At 43.0% G+C, this 16270-nt stretch overlaps 1 protein-coding gene across 4 annotated transcripts in view; it reads left to right on the top strand.

Moving 5' to 3' along the window:
• PLCB1 (phospholipase C beta 1) overlaps positions 1-16270 on the top strand; it is a 592180-nt gene that overhangs the window by 377429 nt on the left and 198481 nt on the right. For all 4 annotated transcript variants that reach the window (XM_044454160.1, XM_044454162.1, XM_044454161.1 and 1 more), the window contains 2 exons: positions 5397-5497; positions 8131-8297. In XM_044454160.1, coding sequence (XP_044310095.1) covers positions 5397-5497; positions 8131-8297 — 268 coding nt within the window. The remainder of the gene's footprint in view (positions 1-5396; positions 5498-8130; positions 8298-16270) is intronic.

Raw genomic sequence — 16270 nt, 5'->3', positions numbered from 1 at the left:
AAAGTTTCCTGGATTTTTCATACACAAATGTTCTATATAGAATCTTAGAGAGTGGCTCTAGCAAGAGAAACTCTGAGACAGATGGTTTTTAATTTTGTTTAGGTTTTTACCAAAAGTTTTTTAAAAGTAATATTTATCCCTTTTAACTAATTAAATGTAACACACAACACTGATAAGCTAATTAAAGTTAAGATAACTAGTTTAATCTTTTTTAAAAATTTTAACTAGTTAATTCACTGTTTAATTCCCACGACCATTTTAATAAAATAATTTAAATGAAAATAATCATTCTAGCTGTTACATTAACCAAAATTCAGTAGAGGACACATACACATTTGGTTTCAGATAGTGCCACTTCACAACTACTGGCTGTGAACCTAGCATGCAAAGCTGCTTAGCAATTTAAACTAGTGGAGGCACCTTGCCACTGTATTCACTGCCCTGACTTTTCCACATTTTCTTGTGTTACCACCTGAAATTGAAATGGAATTAACTGGCATTGTTAACACTTGATGTGCGCATGATGCTCAGGGTGCAAAATACTTGTACTGTGGCACAACAGTTAAGCAGGCAAAACCAAACTAGCCCTTCTTAGTTGCATAAGACCCTCTTTACTGTGCCATGCCCAGATAAGCTCTGCCTCCAGAAGTCACATACTGCAAGTGGCTGAATGGAGTCCCTCATGTGCAATTCCAGATGCCACATGATCTCAGATTAAAAACACATGTTTCTGGAAGGCCTCAGAGTTTCTAAACAAACAGCTTAATAAAGACCAGGAAGCCATCCAAATCATTCCAGGATAAAGTTGTGCAGAGGTATCAGTCAGGGTTGGGTTATTTAAAAAAACACACTCAGACTAGGAATATCACCTGGAGCAATGTTAAATCCATCATCAGAAAATGGAAGGAATACTGCTCAACTGCAGCTCTGCCTAGAGAAGGCTGTCCACCAAAACTGAGCGCCTGGATAAGGAGGGCATCAGAGAAGCAACAAAGAGGCCAATGGTAACTCAAGAGATCCACAGCTGAGACAGGAGAAACTGTGGGGCAGCTATTACTCAAATGCTCCACAAAGCAGGGTGAGTGGAAGAGTGATGAGGCCAAAGCCACTGCTGAACACCTCCAGATCAAGGCCCCTTTGAAGTGTGCAAAAAGGCATGTGCGAGACACAGTAAACATGGGAAAAGCTTCTCTGGTCTGTGGGGACCTACACTGAACTTTGGGTCTCGTTGCAAAACTTTGTGTGTGCCATGAAGAACACCATTTCTGGGATGAAGGCTGGAGGTGGCAGCATCAAGTGGTGATGACGCTTTTCCTCAGCGGGGACCGGGAAACTGGTGAGGGGTGAAGACAAGGTGGATGCAGCCAAATGCAGGGCGATTCTAGGAGAAGCCTCGCGTCAGCCTTCAAGAGGCCTGGGGCTGGGGAGAAGGGTCCTCAACACACAGCCACAGTAGCACGGGAATGGTTTCAAAAAAAGGACCTAAAGCCCTGATTCAATCTAGTTGAGAATTTATGGCAAGACCTGAAAGATGCTCTTTTCCAGCCTGTCAGGACTAGAACAGTTTTGCCAGGAAAGTGGGGAAACATTGCAGGATCCAGATTCACAAAGTTGATGAGGACTTACCCAAGACGACTCACAGCTTCACTTGCTGCTGAAGGTACTTCTGCCAAGTATTGATTCAGGGAAGGGAGTGAATACTTCTGCAGCCAGCAAGTCCCTGTTTGCTTTTGTACACTTAACTCTTGCAGCATGATAGAAATACTCAACCTCGACAGAGTTGAATATCTTGTGGTGACAATGCCAATTCAATCCATTTCAGCCCTGGACCGCAACACAACAAAAAGTGGGCAAGTCAAAGGGGGTTGAGAACTCCCACAAGGCTCTGTGTGGGGGTGTAGAGGAGAGGGATGTGCACAGCCAGACTCCTGCTGATCAGCATCCCTGCAGAGCCACCGGCATGGCAGAAGCCTCCACAAGCCTGGCAGCAGAGAGAGAGACACCCTGACATGGTAGCACACGCTGAAAGAAATTGATCTAGTGAACTGTGGTTTTGTATTCTGGTCTATAGCTAATTCTACATGCAGAGTACTTCAGCGGATTTCTCCCACCTGTGTTTGCTTTCCTGTGGCCCATTCCAAACCCACTTCTTATGTACATTTCACTTTTAATATTTTATCTCTGTTTCATTCCTACCTAGAAGATGTTTTCCTTCATAGCAATTTTTTTAATTGCACTTTTTCATTTACACCATGTCCTCATCTGTATCTCCCTCTCTTCTCTAGCCACTTGTGTTTTATAAATGTTCCAATGACATGGCTTGACTGGCACACTGCTAAAGACAGGCAGTGCATTTCTGTTCCTGCCAAATGAAAGCTAGTCCCTCTCCTAATGCTGTTGATGCATTAAATTTCTGAACTGTCCATTAGCTGAAGCTCATTCATATTATGCTGTGCCCATGTTAATCAACTGACATCTTTTTTTTTTCTTAATCTGCCCTACCCCCTGAGAAAAATGCTCCCCAGTGGTACATTGTTGTGTTGAGGTTGCAGCCAATGACCACCTGGATCTGCTGTTTCACCACCCACCATCTGATCCTTCTGGCTCCCCTGGGAAGCTCGCAAGGAAAGCCAAAGGCTTGCAATTCAGGTGCCACACCAGTGCCTGCACTCCTTCCATCTGCCTTCAGCCTGCCAGTTTTCTCTCCAATGCTAACCAGGTCTGGCAGACTCTTCCGGCTTTCGATTTGTGGCATCTGAAATGAGTCCTCTCCTCCTTTGCTGTTTCTCTGCCCACCGCCTGCAGCTCATTTCATTATGAGACATGCTGGTGCCCACAGTGCCTCTACACTGTTTGTGCCCATCTCAGTAAGAGCAAGAGAGTCTGTACCCCTGGCATCTGCTTCAGTCTGCCTCAGAGGGACACTCCGTTGTGCTCAGATTCTGTTGCGTGGCTAAGTGAGAATAAGATGTCCTATCATCACACTGATACAACCTGCCTTAGGACATCAGTCATCGTAGCATGACCCTGTTGTCTGCCCGAAGGACAGAGAGCTGCAGATATGGCCTTACGCTGACACTGCCTCCTGAAGGGGAGAGAGTGGTCATTGTGATCTGCTGAGGCTGCCCACCTGGAGGGAGGGACTGGCCATTGTGACATCAGACTGTCCACCTGGAGGGGAGGGACCGGCCACTGTGACCTCCTGCTCAGGCTGCCCACCTGGAGGGAGGGACTGGCCATTGTGACATCAGACTGTCCACCTGGAGGGGAGGGACCGGCCACTGTGACCTCCTGCTCAGGCTGCCCACCTGGAGGGGAGGGACTGGCCATTGTGACATCAGACTGTCCACCTGGAGGGGAGGGACCGGCCATTGTGACCTCCTGCTGAGAGTGCCCACCTGGCTGCCCACCTGGCAGGGAGGGACCGGCCTTTGTGACCGCCTGCTGAGAGTGCCCACCTGGCTGCCCACCTGGAGGGAGGGACTGGCCATTGTGACCTCCTGCTGAGACTGCCCACCTGGAGGGAGGGTCTGGCCATTGTGACCTCCTGCTGAGGCTGCCCACCTGGAAGGGAGGGACCGGCCATTGTGACCTCCTACTGAGGCTGCCACCTGAGGGGAGTGACTAGCTATTGTGACATTAGACCGTCCAGTGAAGGGGAGGGACTGGCCATTGTGACATCAGACTGTCCAGCTGAAGGGGCTTAAATGTCTCACATATTGTGCATGGGTACTATTTGTGTCTCCCTGTGTGACCCCTGTCCATTCCCTGTTGCTCATGTGGTGAATGAATGGGAGCCACTGAAAAATAGCAGTCCCCAGCTGGGAATGAAGAAGTCTGTGGAACCTAAGCCCATTCCAGAACGAAGATGGAGAACTAAAAGTTTAAAAAATCTCCACCCTAGTACAGTTTAAATAGGAGGAAAGCTAGCATGTTGCCTTCTGCACAAGGTCCCTGTACCCTTCCCTGTAAATCCATCCCGCCCCTTCTTCCAAACTCTCCCCTTTAAAGTGTGGCTGGCTGTCCAGCAGCTTGCAGTCTGAGCTCTGTTCCCTGTCCCCACTGAGGTATATCCTTCAGCCTTCACTTACTGGTTTCTTCTCACGTTTTGCTGCCCTTTGAACCTCCTCTTTGGGCCCTTAGTCCAGGCTTGCTTCCCTCTCTTTCCGGAAGCCAAGATAAGATATCAAAAGTAAATACAATGCAGAGGTTGGTATGAGCATTGAGGACTAAATGTAAGGCACAAAGAAAACATTTGCTTTTAAGAACTCAATATCACATGGAAATTATGTATCATTGGCACAAAGGAGCCCCTTCCTCTAGGGAGGTTAGGCACTGGAAGGAATCAATGTCACAAAGGCAAAGCATGTGACACGCAGTCAGAGATATTTAGGGTAATTCTCATGTCTTTGACCCATTCAGGCTAATACAATGGTTATAGGTGGAATACTGATACTGTTTCTGCAGGCTAGTCTGATAGAAAATAAGAAAATTCCTGCAGAGAAATTCTCGATAAAGGAATCAGAGCAACAATTAGTTAGCAGGAAGTAAAAGGATGGGGGCAGAAAGGGAGTGTATTCTCTGGTGACAATAACACACACACACACACACACACACAAAGTTTTTATCATAGGTTTTTTTTCCTGAAAGGAACCCAATGTAGCTCACATAATCCTCTTGCTCCTTACCATTTTATCCCCACACCAGCCCTGTGAGGTGAACTAGGCTGACAGGCAGTGACTGGCCCTAAGTCACTCAGTGGACTTATGATCTCTCAACTCCCAGTGCAACATTTTAAGCACTATTCTACAACTGGGTTTCATTCAAATATAGTTTGGTATGAATGCAGCTTCAAGAATAGAAGAATTTGTCAAGGCACTGTCTTGTTGTGTAGGACAAGACACTTTTTGTTGGAATAACTCCATCATACTTCACTGTCATGCAGATTCTAGTTTATGGTTTGCATTATTGCTGGAGCAATGGAGTAGTTCTATGCATGTTTTCCATATCTTTTTTTAAACTATTGACCTGTAAACAAGGTTTCTAAATGTGGTTTGACACACCTCTGAAGTCAGCTGAAGGGGAGGAATGCAGTTGATGTAGGCAGTGGTAACTTACTAAGCTGGAAGACCACAAGGTGTGGGGCTGAGAAGGAATAGGTATGTATGTGGGCAAGCAATTGTAGGAGGAGGATCCGAAGTTTGCTCTTTACACATATATGGAATTTCAGTGAAGTACCCAAAGATGAAGGACCATGTGGGTTGAAAAGGAGTAGGCAGAGTTGTACATACATCTACTACTGAAGTAGCATTGAATACCAGATTTAGAAGGAGCTCTAGTGTCATAGGGACTGGAAAACATAGCTTTAAGTGTCTTGTTTCCATTACCTTCCACAGAATGATTCGATTCCTCAAGAGGACTTCACTCCAGAAGTGTATAGAGACTTTCTGAGCAACCTGTGCCCTCGTCCTGAAATTGACCTCATCTTCCTGGAGTTGTAAGAAATAGGGGAAACTGGCATTTTTTGTTTTTCTTCATTTATTGCTTATCTGTGTGCATCATTCATGCTCCAGCCTCACAGGGTGACAGCCCAAGAACTGATTTCTGGGTCTTGTGCTTCTATGATTTAACCTACCCATCATGTCATGGACCAAGAGGCCCTCTTCAATAAGGTTCAATCTGTATTTTTATATTGCTGGAAATTTAACAGGAAGTTATTCCCAGAGAAATGTGACTGCCAGACCTTGTCTTTCTTTCTGGCATGAACTAGTTGAAAATCCAGTTTAAAAATATAGCAGTGAGAGCCACTGATGAGGGAGAGGATGTGATGCACAGTATGTATTAGATGGCAGCCAAAAAGTGAAAGAAGCCAGGAAAACAAACACAATGTAGGGCAGCACTCTTGGTGCTTTCATTCAGCACAAATTAAATTAGCAAACAACTGGGCAATTGCTATTTCATACTCGAATGCCTTGAAACACCTGGAGCAATTAAATTGCAAATTTAGTATTTAATATATCCTTTCTGGCTTTAATACTAATGTCCCTCTGGCTTTAATACTAAAGTCCTGGTTGCTGAACTCTTCCAGATTTAGAGTAATAACACATTAACAGCAAGCACATGTAGTGATCATCGATCTCCTACAGTGTGAAACTGTGGAGCAGGTAGAAAGTTTGAGGAGAGTGATTTGGAGCAGAGAAGTTATGGATGGGCAAAGAGTTAAACACCACTTCTCTCTTCTGGCTCCCTGACTTCTCTCTTTCAAAGCTGCTTTTACTAATATCCACGGCTTTCTTACACACATTTCCTTCTCATGCATAGTTAACAACTTAGAATTCTAGTGCTTGATTTTCTGGCATTCTAGCAGTTTCTCTGTTTACTACAGTAATCTCCTCCTCTCCTTAAAAAGAATGTGCTTGTTACTGCTTCTCCTCACTAAAAGTGGGATGAAATGGGATAAAGGTAAGTGATGTTTGCTAATGGAATGTTCTATCATTTTAATGGAAATTTGGTTTTAGCCAGCAGGCCCAAACTTGTGGTAATGGCTGTTCCATGTGATTTATTGCCTTGAACTTCAAGAAAGCATATTCATGCTTTCTGTTATGAATATGAATGAGCCAGGGTATGAAGGAAGGGGAAAGCTGGATCAAATAGAGAAAGGAAGGGTCAATGTAGGGATGCTTTAATCCTCTGACAAACGCCTTCATTTGATGTTGGCCAAGGGACAGGAAAGCATCTATCTCTGCATGCCAGCAAATACTCAGCTTACCATGGGCCTAAAGTCTCCAGATGACTGACTTATTGTGAGAAGCACATATGGGGCATTTTGAGGTGTCACTGGCATCATTCTAGTCTTCAGTATTATGTGAGGATACACACCTGTCATATTATTAAGATATTTCTAGGAGTGAGCTTACGTAAACGTGGGCTAAGTAGGGAAAAGCTGACAAACTACCTCAAGCCATGCACCTAGCTATCAAGCAGTGCCGTCTGCTCACAAAAGACCCTGCAGCCATGTCTGGCTGGGCACCTGATTTCCTGTTTCCCACTGAAGAGCCAGGGTCCTCTGTGATGGAGAGAAAATGGAATGCTTCGAGCATGGCTAATCTCTCTCAGCCCTGTCCAGCACCATTTCAGCTGGGGTGGTAGGCCCAAGAGAAGCAACAGAATGACCTCAGTCCCTGTGGCTGTTTTTCTGCCAAAACAGGAGGACACAAACAGAGATGTTTCTGCTTTTATCTCTCCTGTGGGACATGGAGCCGATGGCAGAGAATCAGACACAGGACTGGTTCCTCAGCACTGGTGAGGCTCCTGGTGGCTGCTCCTTCCACCTGGTGGGCCCTGAAGGGCTGGACTTTGGGGCCTGATTCCAGGGCTTCACTGCCAGGGGAGGGGGTGCACATGACCACAGCATGCATGGAAGGAAGTGCCATTTTGTTTCTGTAGTCATGATGGGGCTACGATTTAAGCGAGTTTAAAACAGGAAATTGCACAGAATACTTTTTAAAAATAGCTTTATTGCTCCTCCATCACAGCACTGTAGAACTGGTTTTAAAGCATGGAATGGCACATGCAGGAGTGGGGGGAGGGGGAATGTCTGTCATGTGCTTCACAACTGAAATAATACAGATGGCTGTCTAAGCCCTCACCTTCCATAAAAACATTCAGGCCAGGGTCTAAAGTGACTTAGCTGCAGCACTAAGACCATCAGTAGCTGCCATACACTGGGTCAGATTACAGGTCCATCTCGCCTAGTATCCTCCAGGAGTTCTGCAAGGATTCTTTCCTAGCTCTGCCTGGAGAAACTGAGGATTGAATCTGGAAGCTCCAGCATACAAAGCATGTGATCTTCCAGTCGCGACCCTGTCTTTTAGCTTTAGGCCTGGAGACAGAAAAGGAGCCGTGATAGCAGCATCTGTAGACATCAGGTCTAAATAAAGAATAAGGGTAGGTGGGCAGGGGGAGAACGAAATAGAGCTCAGGTGCATGAAACATGGGTAGACGCCTATTTCCTAATCTGCTACTGCAGTATCTTGTTTCATGTATGATAGCTTAAACCTGCTCATTTCCAGAGAAGAGCCAACATATTTGCAAATCTTTCTTTTCTTCTCCCCATTTCAATTTTTGCAGTGGTGCTAAGAGCAGACCATATCTTACTGTTGACCAGATGATGGAATTTATAAACTTGAAGCAACGAGACCCACGGTTAAATGAAATTCTCTATCCACCTTTGAAGCAGGAACAGGTTCAGCAGCTGATTGAGAAATATGAACCCAACAATAATTTGGCCAAGAAAGGTCAGTAATTTTCATTATCTTTAGTATGCTGTTTCTGACTTCAAACAGTGAACATATCACAGGCGGGGAAGAGATGTTGTAACACACACTGCTTCAAATCTCATCAAATTTCCAACTGAAGGCACAGTCCCATGCAAGATTATATGGCCGAGAGTGGCATGCTGGGAGTTGTAGGCCTTTTTTCTCTCTAAACATGCTCAGGATTGCACCTAGTCTGACTTAACATTTGACAGCTTTTCAGTGGTGACCATTTCAGTAGGTAAAGGGGGCTGTGTTAGTTGTTCTGTTTTTCATTTCATGGGAGAGATCATTCAGAGAAAGTCAACATAATCACAAAAGCAGTGCTTATTTCAGTTAAATCTGAAATCTGAGACATGAGAATAGCCCCATGGAAACAACTTTACTGAGGTTGAGCAAAGTCAGGTTGCTGTTTGATAATGCTGCTGGTGGTAATGGCACAGCCTTTTGTATGCTGATGTGGTTTTAAGCTAAGTGACTTCAGACTGGATTGATGTGCATTCTGTCATTATTGAGAGAGATTCTTTTTGGAATCTTTAAAGTAATATTACTAGCAAAGATGGGCTTCCTGCCAAAATATACTCTTCAGTTCTGTTCAGAGAAGCATTGCAAGAGCCTGGAGTTTTAGCCCAATATTGTCATAATGTGGATGTCTTGTTCATTCAAGTATTCTGCAGGCTTCCTGCTTTGTAAAGTGGTCCTATCATCACAGTATTCTAGAGGCATTGAGGACAAAAAAGCTAATTTGTTGTGAAAAACATACTCTGATATAAAGTTAGTGGTGTAAAGCTGAATCTTCTGCTTTAGGCCCTTAGCTTTTGAGAGTGATTGGCTTAATCTTTTGAGAGAAAGAATGGCTTAATCTTACCGATGGATTTTATGCGTGGCTTTTCTTTCTTGAACACTTCTGTTTTCTAGTGACTTTCCAAACTGCCTCAAAAAATTACCAAGTCCTTTACACAGCTTTGTAAGGCACAAGTTATGTTAAAAAATGCAGAAGTCCCCAGAAAACCAAAACCTCCCAATTGAAAATTGCAGAACGCTCCCCGAAGGATTCTCTTCCTCCCGGCCACACCCCTTTATAAATTGTTCTTGTTTTTCTGCAACAGAGTGATGTGGCTTCCTTTTTGGAAGATCATTTTCCTTTTTTCCAAGGCTGCAACATGGGGCTGGTATCAATCTCTTGGGTGTGACTATGTAACACAACACATTTCCCAGCTGAATCAAGGAGCTTGGTGCCTGTAGGCTCATTCCAAGACTGCACAACTCACTGGAGCCTTGCAGATGAAAAGAGCATCCAGATTCTAAGGGATTCTTGCACAGACGCCTTTGAGTAATGCTTTATGTTCACAACTTGGTGCCAATGAGAATGGTACCTTTGAAATACACAAGTATTTTTGAAATAGGGATGGGGGAATGGAGCAGGGAAACAAACATATGCTTTATGCTGGGCTCAATATGTGATAATATACTTGTGCAGTCTTGGGAATTCCTTTGGAATATATGCCACATCTTTTCCCTTAGAACAGTATAGCAGTGATACAATATATTGTAAAAATAGAAAATTAGGTTTTGCTACAATCAATATTGAACATGTGTGTGGATGCACATGCACACGGACTGACAGACATACAAAAATTAAGACGTGAAGGACTGGTTTGGAAAAGTGTGAGAACTTGCTTTGAAAGAAAGAAAAATCAGGTAGAATATATGTACTAGAAACTGAACACCCTTAGCTAAGATTTGAAAGATTAATTGAGTCCAGTATTCTAAAACAGCAGTTCCCAAACAGTGTTCCACGGAACCCAAGGATCCCGCAAAAGCCTTACAGGGGTTCCACGAAAAATCTCAAAAATCAAATTTAAAATAGATTTTAAAATGAAACCACATGAGGCCAACTATTTGATTGTCAGTTGGTGTCCAAGCAGCAAACAAGGAAATGCATCATGTCATTTGGTGCCTAGGACTCTGTTGCGTAGTGTTGGGAATAATCAAAAGAATTCATTTGCAATATTAGCATATAATTGCTTTATTCATTTGCTATATTTGAAATGTTTTCTTTTTATTTTCAAACCTACTATGTTATGCAAATCACTCAGGCAATAGGAGCAGATGAAAGAAGGAAGAATGTTGTGGGTTCACAATGCTTAGTAAAAATCAGAGTTAGGGTTAGGTTCTGCAGAAGAAAAATGTTTTCAGAAAGGTTCCATGACTGAAAAAGTTTGGGAACTGCTGTTCTAAAATATTGTACCAGAGCAATGGTATGCGCCCCCCTCCCCAAAGTGTTCAGAGGGTCATAGGCTTTTTCAGATTCCCAGGAGAAAAGACTGGGATCCATGCTTGGGCCCTCCTCCCCAGCTTGTAGCCAGCCAAGAAACCTTCAGGCCAGCTCTTTCTTTGAGTTCGTATAAGCAACATTGGAAAAAGGGTTTAGGGGATGTTCTGAGAGGAGGAGAGAGGACTGGCCATGCCATGATATGACATCTCCTGGTGCTCCGCAGTGCTCCAAAGCGCTGTAGCCAGATGGCTAACTGAGCTGCTTTGTAGAGCAGGAGGCATTCAAGGGTAACCTTTGCTCCCACTCTTCTGCTTGGCATAGGATGCCCCTAATAAGTTTGGCACAATCCTCACTGGGTTGTGCTTTAAGCTTATTAAAGAACATGTTAAGAAAATGAGAAAATTATGGAGATGACTATATAGTAAGTGACCTGTGTAATAAGAAATGGTCATTCTGCAATGTATTAAGCTTGCCAATGGAAATCCACATATTTGGCGGCTGTACCAGGTACAGCCTTTTCTAGAAAAATTGGGCCTGTCCTTGGTCATTCATGCTGTAGATCCTCCAGGATAGTTTACTGTGGTGGATTGCCTTTGAAGAGGATTTGGAGCTTATTTGTCTTGGACTAGAACCAAAGAGGCCTGGATTGAAATCTTCATTTAAGAAAGACATTCACTGAGTGACCTTGGACAATTCACTGTCTTTCTGCTTAACCATTACCCCATAAGATTGTTGTAGGGATGCAGTAAGGAAGGGGGAAGGAATCAGCCACCCTCAGCTCCTGAAAGTAAGCATGGGATAGATATTTTAGAAATAGAACATATAAGTGCCCTTTAACTGCATCACCTCAAGACTCAGCTCTCATGATATAAGCCTACCTGATCAGAGGGGAGAAGATTAGTCAGTGAGTCAAGTGCTCAGTGTCGGGCCTGGTTGTACTGGCTTATAAGTGTGAGCAAATGACTACTGCCTCTTCTCTCCCCTCCTTCCAGGCAGCGCTGTCATATGCATTCCACATCTTTCTCTAAATCTAACATTTAGGTAAATAACATTTTTCCTCCAATTTTATTTAAGTGCATTGCATTTCCTTTAAATGATCCAAATGCATTGTGGGATTCTTGTTGCTTGCTTTCTTTTTTAAGAAAGTACAGATGAAAGTCAATAAGACAAATGCAAACTGTCAGTGATATATCTAATAAGAAAAAGCAATTACAGTCCCGTCACCTCTCATTCAGCAATTGGAAAAAGATCCTACCCACATCTCAATCCCGATATGGGCTGCATAACCCGTCTGAAGTAAGTATGTGCAGTATAATGCAGGGGAGGGAACCTCTTGCCCACAGACCCATGCTGGTGCCACATCCAGCCCACTTACCTCCCTCCTTGTCGGTTACAGTAACAAATACAGTCTGGTGCTTAAGAAAAGAAGAAAATGAGTTAATGGGGATGTATAGAGGATAGTAACCGCAAATTATCCTGCTCCCCTGGAACACATCTGACCTGAGATGCTCTGGGATAACAACTTCAGTTGGTTTTATTGCAAGCAAGGAGAGGGTCTTACCATTTTCTCCTGACAACAAAAGAGAAAGGAAAAAGCCACTCATGGTCTCATCATGTGCATAATCTGCAGCAACACTTCTTGGAGCCTTGCCTCTGAACCTGTTACAGCCACTGTGAATAAGGCTGCTTCTTTAGTCCCATAAATGCCCACACAGACAGTTCCCGGGTCACAAATGAGTTCTGTTCCTGAGAAAACGGGAATTTGTTTTTTAAGTCAAATTTTTATGCAAGTATTTATTTTATTAAAAGCTTTTCTATTCTGTCCCCTACAGAACGTCTCAGGACGGCTTACAATTAATAGAATAGAACAGCCCCACAGCATTCGGCCATTAATATACTAAAACCCCAATTAAAATCTGTTAAACATTAAAATAATGGGAAAATAAAAAGGGTTTTGCCTGATGCCAAAAAGATTATAACGTCGATTATAAAGTAGGATCATATATAGTCATCCCTCCACATTCATGAGGGTTAGGGGTACAGAATCCCAGTGAAAGTGGAAAATGTAAATATCTCTAGCTGCCGCCCCCAGTCCAAGCCTACTGGGGCCTCCTCTTAGCAGCAAGGAAATGCGGAAGAGATTTCCCCTTGGGATGAGCAGGGCAGGAAGGCCCACTTTGGTGCCTCCCTCCCCTTTTACTGCCAAAGCATCACTTCTCTCATCATCTGTGGTGATGCTGTGGAGGCTCTCCTTCTCTCCCCTTCTCTTCCTCCCTCTCCGTGTTAATGATGATTTTCCACAGTATTTTTTTTAATTAACAGACTTTATGGAAGTTCACTTTTAAGTATGAGTTTTTTGTAATCCGTTTTGTAACTCAGGGTCTGCCTGTGCATACAAGTGGTTTACACATCTGCTGATCCTCTTTGCAAACACCAGCTGGTACCTCAGTCTCTTTTCCTCTTTTCACATCTGCTTACATGGTTCCTGTCTTGAGTCTTGACAAATCACCTGCATAAGCACTACCTACTCTGGTTAATGTTTCGTTATGCAGTATGTCCATATTCATCCGGGTATGGTTAGAGAACCAGTGGAGGCTGGGGGCTCCGATGTCAGCAGGGCTGTGTTTCCTTTTTGTGGATGGCACTGAGTCTGTTTTGCAGGTAAGGTTGACTCCATGGAAGAAGAAGAGTTTGGAGTAAGGTCAGGAGTAGAGATACTACCCCACTGACTAGCCTTCATGGGGAGGGACTGAAATCTCAGGCAAGGTATGAAGGTAGATAAAGGAGGAAGAGATGGGAGAAGGTGTAAGACCCTGAAGTCCAGCAAACACAAGGATGTGCACTATGGGGGAGAAGATGTGATAGGTAGAGTTACAGGAGTCAAGGAATTAATCAGGGGCAAAGGAAAGGCAGGAGAAGCAAAGACACTGGGAAGCTGAGGCCGGCTTCTCACTGACCCCACTTACCTGGTCAGCTTTTTTGAGTCTGTCTGGTGGCTCTTTTGCTATATGTGTAATAGCAGATGTCATATTTTATAGCAGGTCTCAAAATCTGAATAAAGGTGAATATAGACATGTTGGTGCAATAATAATAAATCCACATTAATAGATATGTATAATATCATGACTTGGATCCTAAATTAATGGGCATTTCCCAGCTGTGGATTTTGAAGTATTTCTTATGGACCAATGCAGCTGCCTTTGCCCTTTATGTTCAGGATTCTTTTCCCTGCCTTTGGATTTTTACCAAAAGTAACTTTGGGCAAATGCTACTTCAATGAATCTGGGATCACGTCTTGGCTTAGTGTGTGTGGAGGTGTTTCACCAATTTGGGAATTTTGTGACAAAATACAATTGATATATTCCTTTAGGAAGGTTTTGAGCTCTGGAGGGGTGGGAGAGTGCCAAAATTGCCAAGCATTATTTTAAAAAAATAACCTAAAATGGAATTCTAAAGTAGAGGACCAGGGCTATGCACATAAATAGAGCTGATAACTTCTCGGTCGTGGTGTAACTGTCATCTTCCCCCATGTTAAACTCTGACAATTTTTATATAGTTTGGTCTCACTATTTTAAATCCTGTGTTTGCAAAAGAGCTATAAAACACTTGTCAAATGCCACTATGTACAATTTGATGGGTCTGTCTCCTAGGCAACACATCATACTGGCAGCAGAAGTACAAAGCAGGGGAGGCCCTGCTTTTCCACTTTGAAGGCACCTTAATATGCAGTCCTCTTTCAAATATAGCATCTGACATAAACCACATCCCTCTTAAGTCATGCTTTGTACTAAGCAGGGCACGCGTGGAAGCACATCTTGCAAAGAGACAGAGCTCGCTGCGAAGGAAACTTGATGTCTTCTCAGAACAGTGCATTTGAAAATTATCCACAGAGCCAAATTTTTTGAGCTGTGAGCCTGAAAGTACAAGAAGCTAGGTAGATGGAAGGATTTGGAATCTGTAATAGCTGGGTTATGCAATCAGACCTATCTAATCCCTTCCTTGTAACTAAGTCCCTGATTGTGCTGGCATGCTTGATGCTTTCACTTGAGTGGCATAAAGGCTATACTCTGAGATAGTCACAGTCACATCTCTGGCATGAAACTGGCATGAGACAGAAGTCCTTTGTAATATCTTGTGTTACATGCCCCTGCCCACACTTCTTTCTTAAACTTGTGTTGCTTCTACCATGCTTCTTTTTAAAGAAATGGTCACACTTTTTTCTCTTACTGCTTATGGATCATCTGACTTATGTTTTTGTCAACATTTTCATTCCTGTGTTGTTCGCCCATGTTTTTTTTTCCTGACCTGATTTGTTCTTATTATTTTTGTAATAAAATATCATCACTGCACTAGCCTGTCCAGTGTGAACAGGCTTAGCGCTGCAATAGCATTTTATTACTAAACTATTAATTACTAAACTATTAATACCTGTACTTTGGACAGGCAGAGTACTGTTGATGCTCCCCCCCAGGCTTCTGTGCCTTTAATTAATCACTTCCCACTTGCAGGTTGGTGAGTGCAGGTGCTGAATCTGTAATAAATACTCTCTCAGTTGCATAAGTATCAATTTATGTTTCTCTCTGTGTTTGTATGAACTTCTTTTCATGAGGGGTTTAACCCACTTTTGTACAGAGGCTTCTTTTCCTGTTTTTGCTGCCGAGAAAAATACGTCTTTTACATGTTTTTTTTCTGAGGGGCGTTTATTTCTCTGCCTTTCTATATATTCTATGAACCAAGCACAAGGTGGTGATACAGTGTAAGTGCAGTCTTGCAGATTTTTATCTTTTCACAAGGCTGTTGTTCAGGTTTGTCCAGATTTAAAAGCTAATAACAGATTTTCCTCACACTTAGAAAATTTGTGAAAGAGACTTGAAAACTCAGGAGAGGACAATATGGTTGTGAAAAGGCCCCACAAACTTCCATGAGTATGGGATCACAAGCACACAAGAAATGCCATGTTTAGATCAGTCCTATGTCTGTGTTTGTCAATAGAGAGAGGCTTCAATCATTGTTTCATTTTATTGTGTTTATTTCTGTTTTTATATAGTGGGCACAGTATCAGCCCAATAGCAAGCTGATCAAAAGCAATGCTTTAAATGGGATACCATGTACAATTAAGACACTTTTCCGTTCATTCTTGTAAGCTTTTATTTTAAATAGCAAAGACTGTGTGCCTATATGCACATATAAAACAAACAAAAAAACCCTGAATCTTTGTCCCTTTAAATGGGCAGCAATGTGCTCCTCTGCTAGGTTCTGAACTACCTGGAATGGGTGAGCGATTTAGTCAGAAGTGCAACCTTTGTTGCAAGGGGTAAGGATGCTGGAGAAATCTACTCCACATTAAAATGAGTTCTGATTTCTGTGATTGGACATGCAGATTCCACAGGGGACCAACTTTTTCCTAAGTTAACTGGATTCTGAAGATTGTGGACTGGGGTTTTTTTTTAACTTCCCAGAATGCTATGAAAGTTTAATTACAGAAAACATATGAAAAATAATTTTAAAAATCACTGATCAAGAATTTGTGTTAGTCCTCTTAAAGTGTGAAAATATTCCTGGGGGGTATTTAAATGTATGTCGGGACAATTTGTACACTTTCAGAAGTGCACATTTGCACAAGCAGGGCTTTTTTTGGTCATAGAACGCACCGGAACAGCGTTCCGGCACCGTTTTT

Source organism: Varanus komodoensis, unplaced genomic scaffold (genome assembly GCF_004798865.1).
Source record: "Varanus komodoensis strain SLA01 unplaced genomic scaffold, ASM479886v1 scaffold7_3, whole genome shotgun sequence".
In the NCBI taxonomy this organism is placed as follows: Eukaryota; Metazoa; Chordata; class Lepidosauria; order Squamata; family Varanidae; genus Varanus; species Varanus komodoensis.
This window is presented reverse-complemented; position numbering and strand designations above follow the sequence as displayed.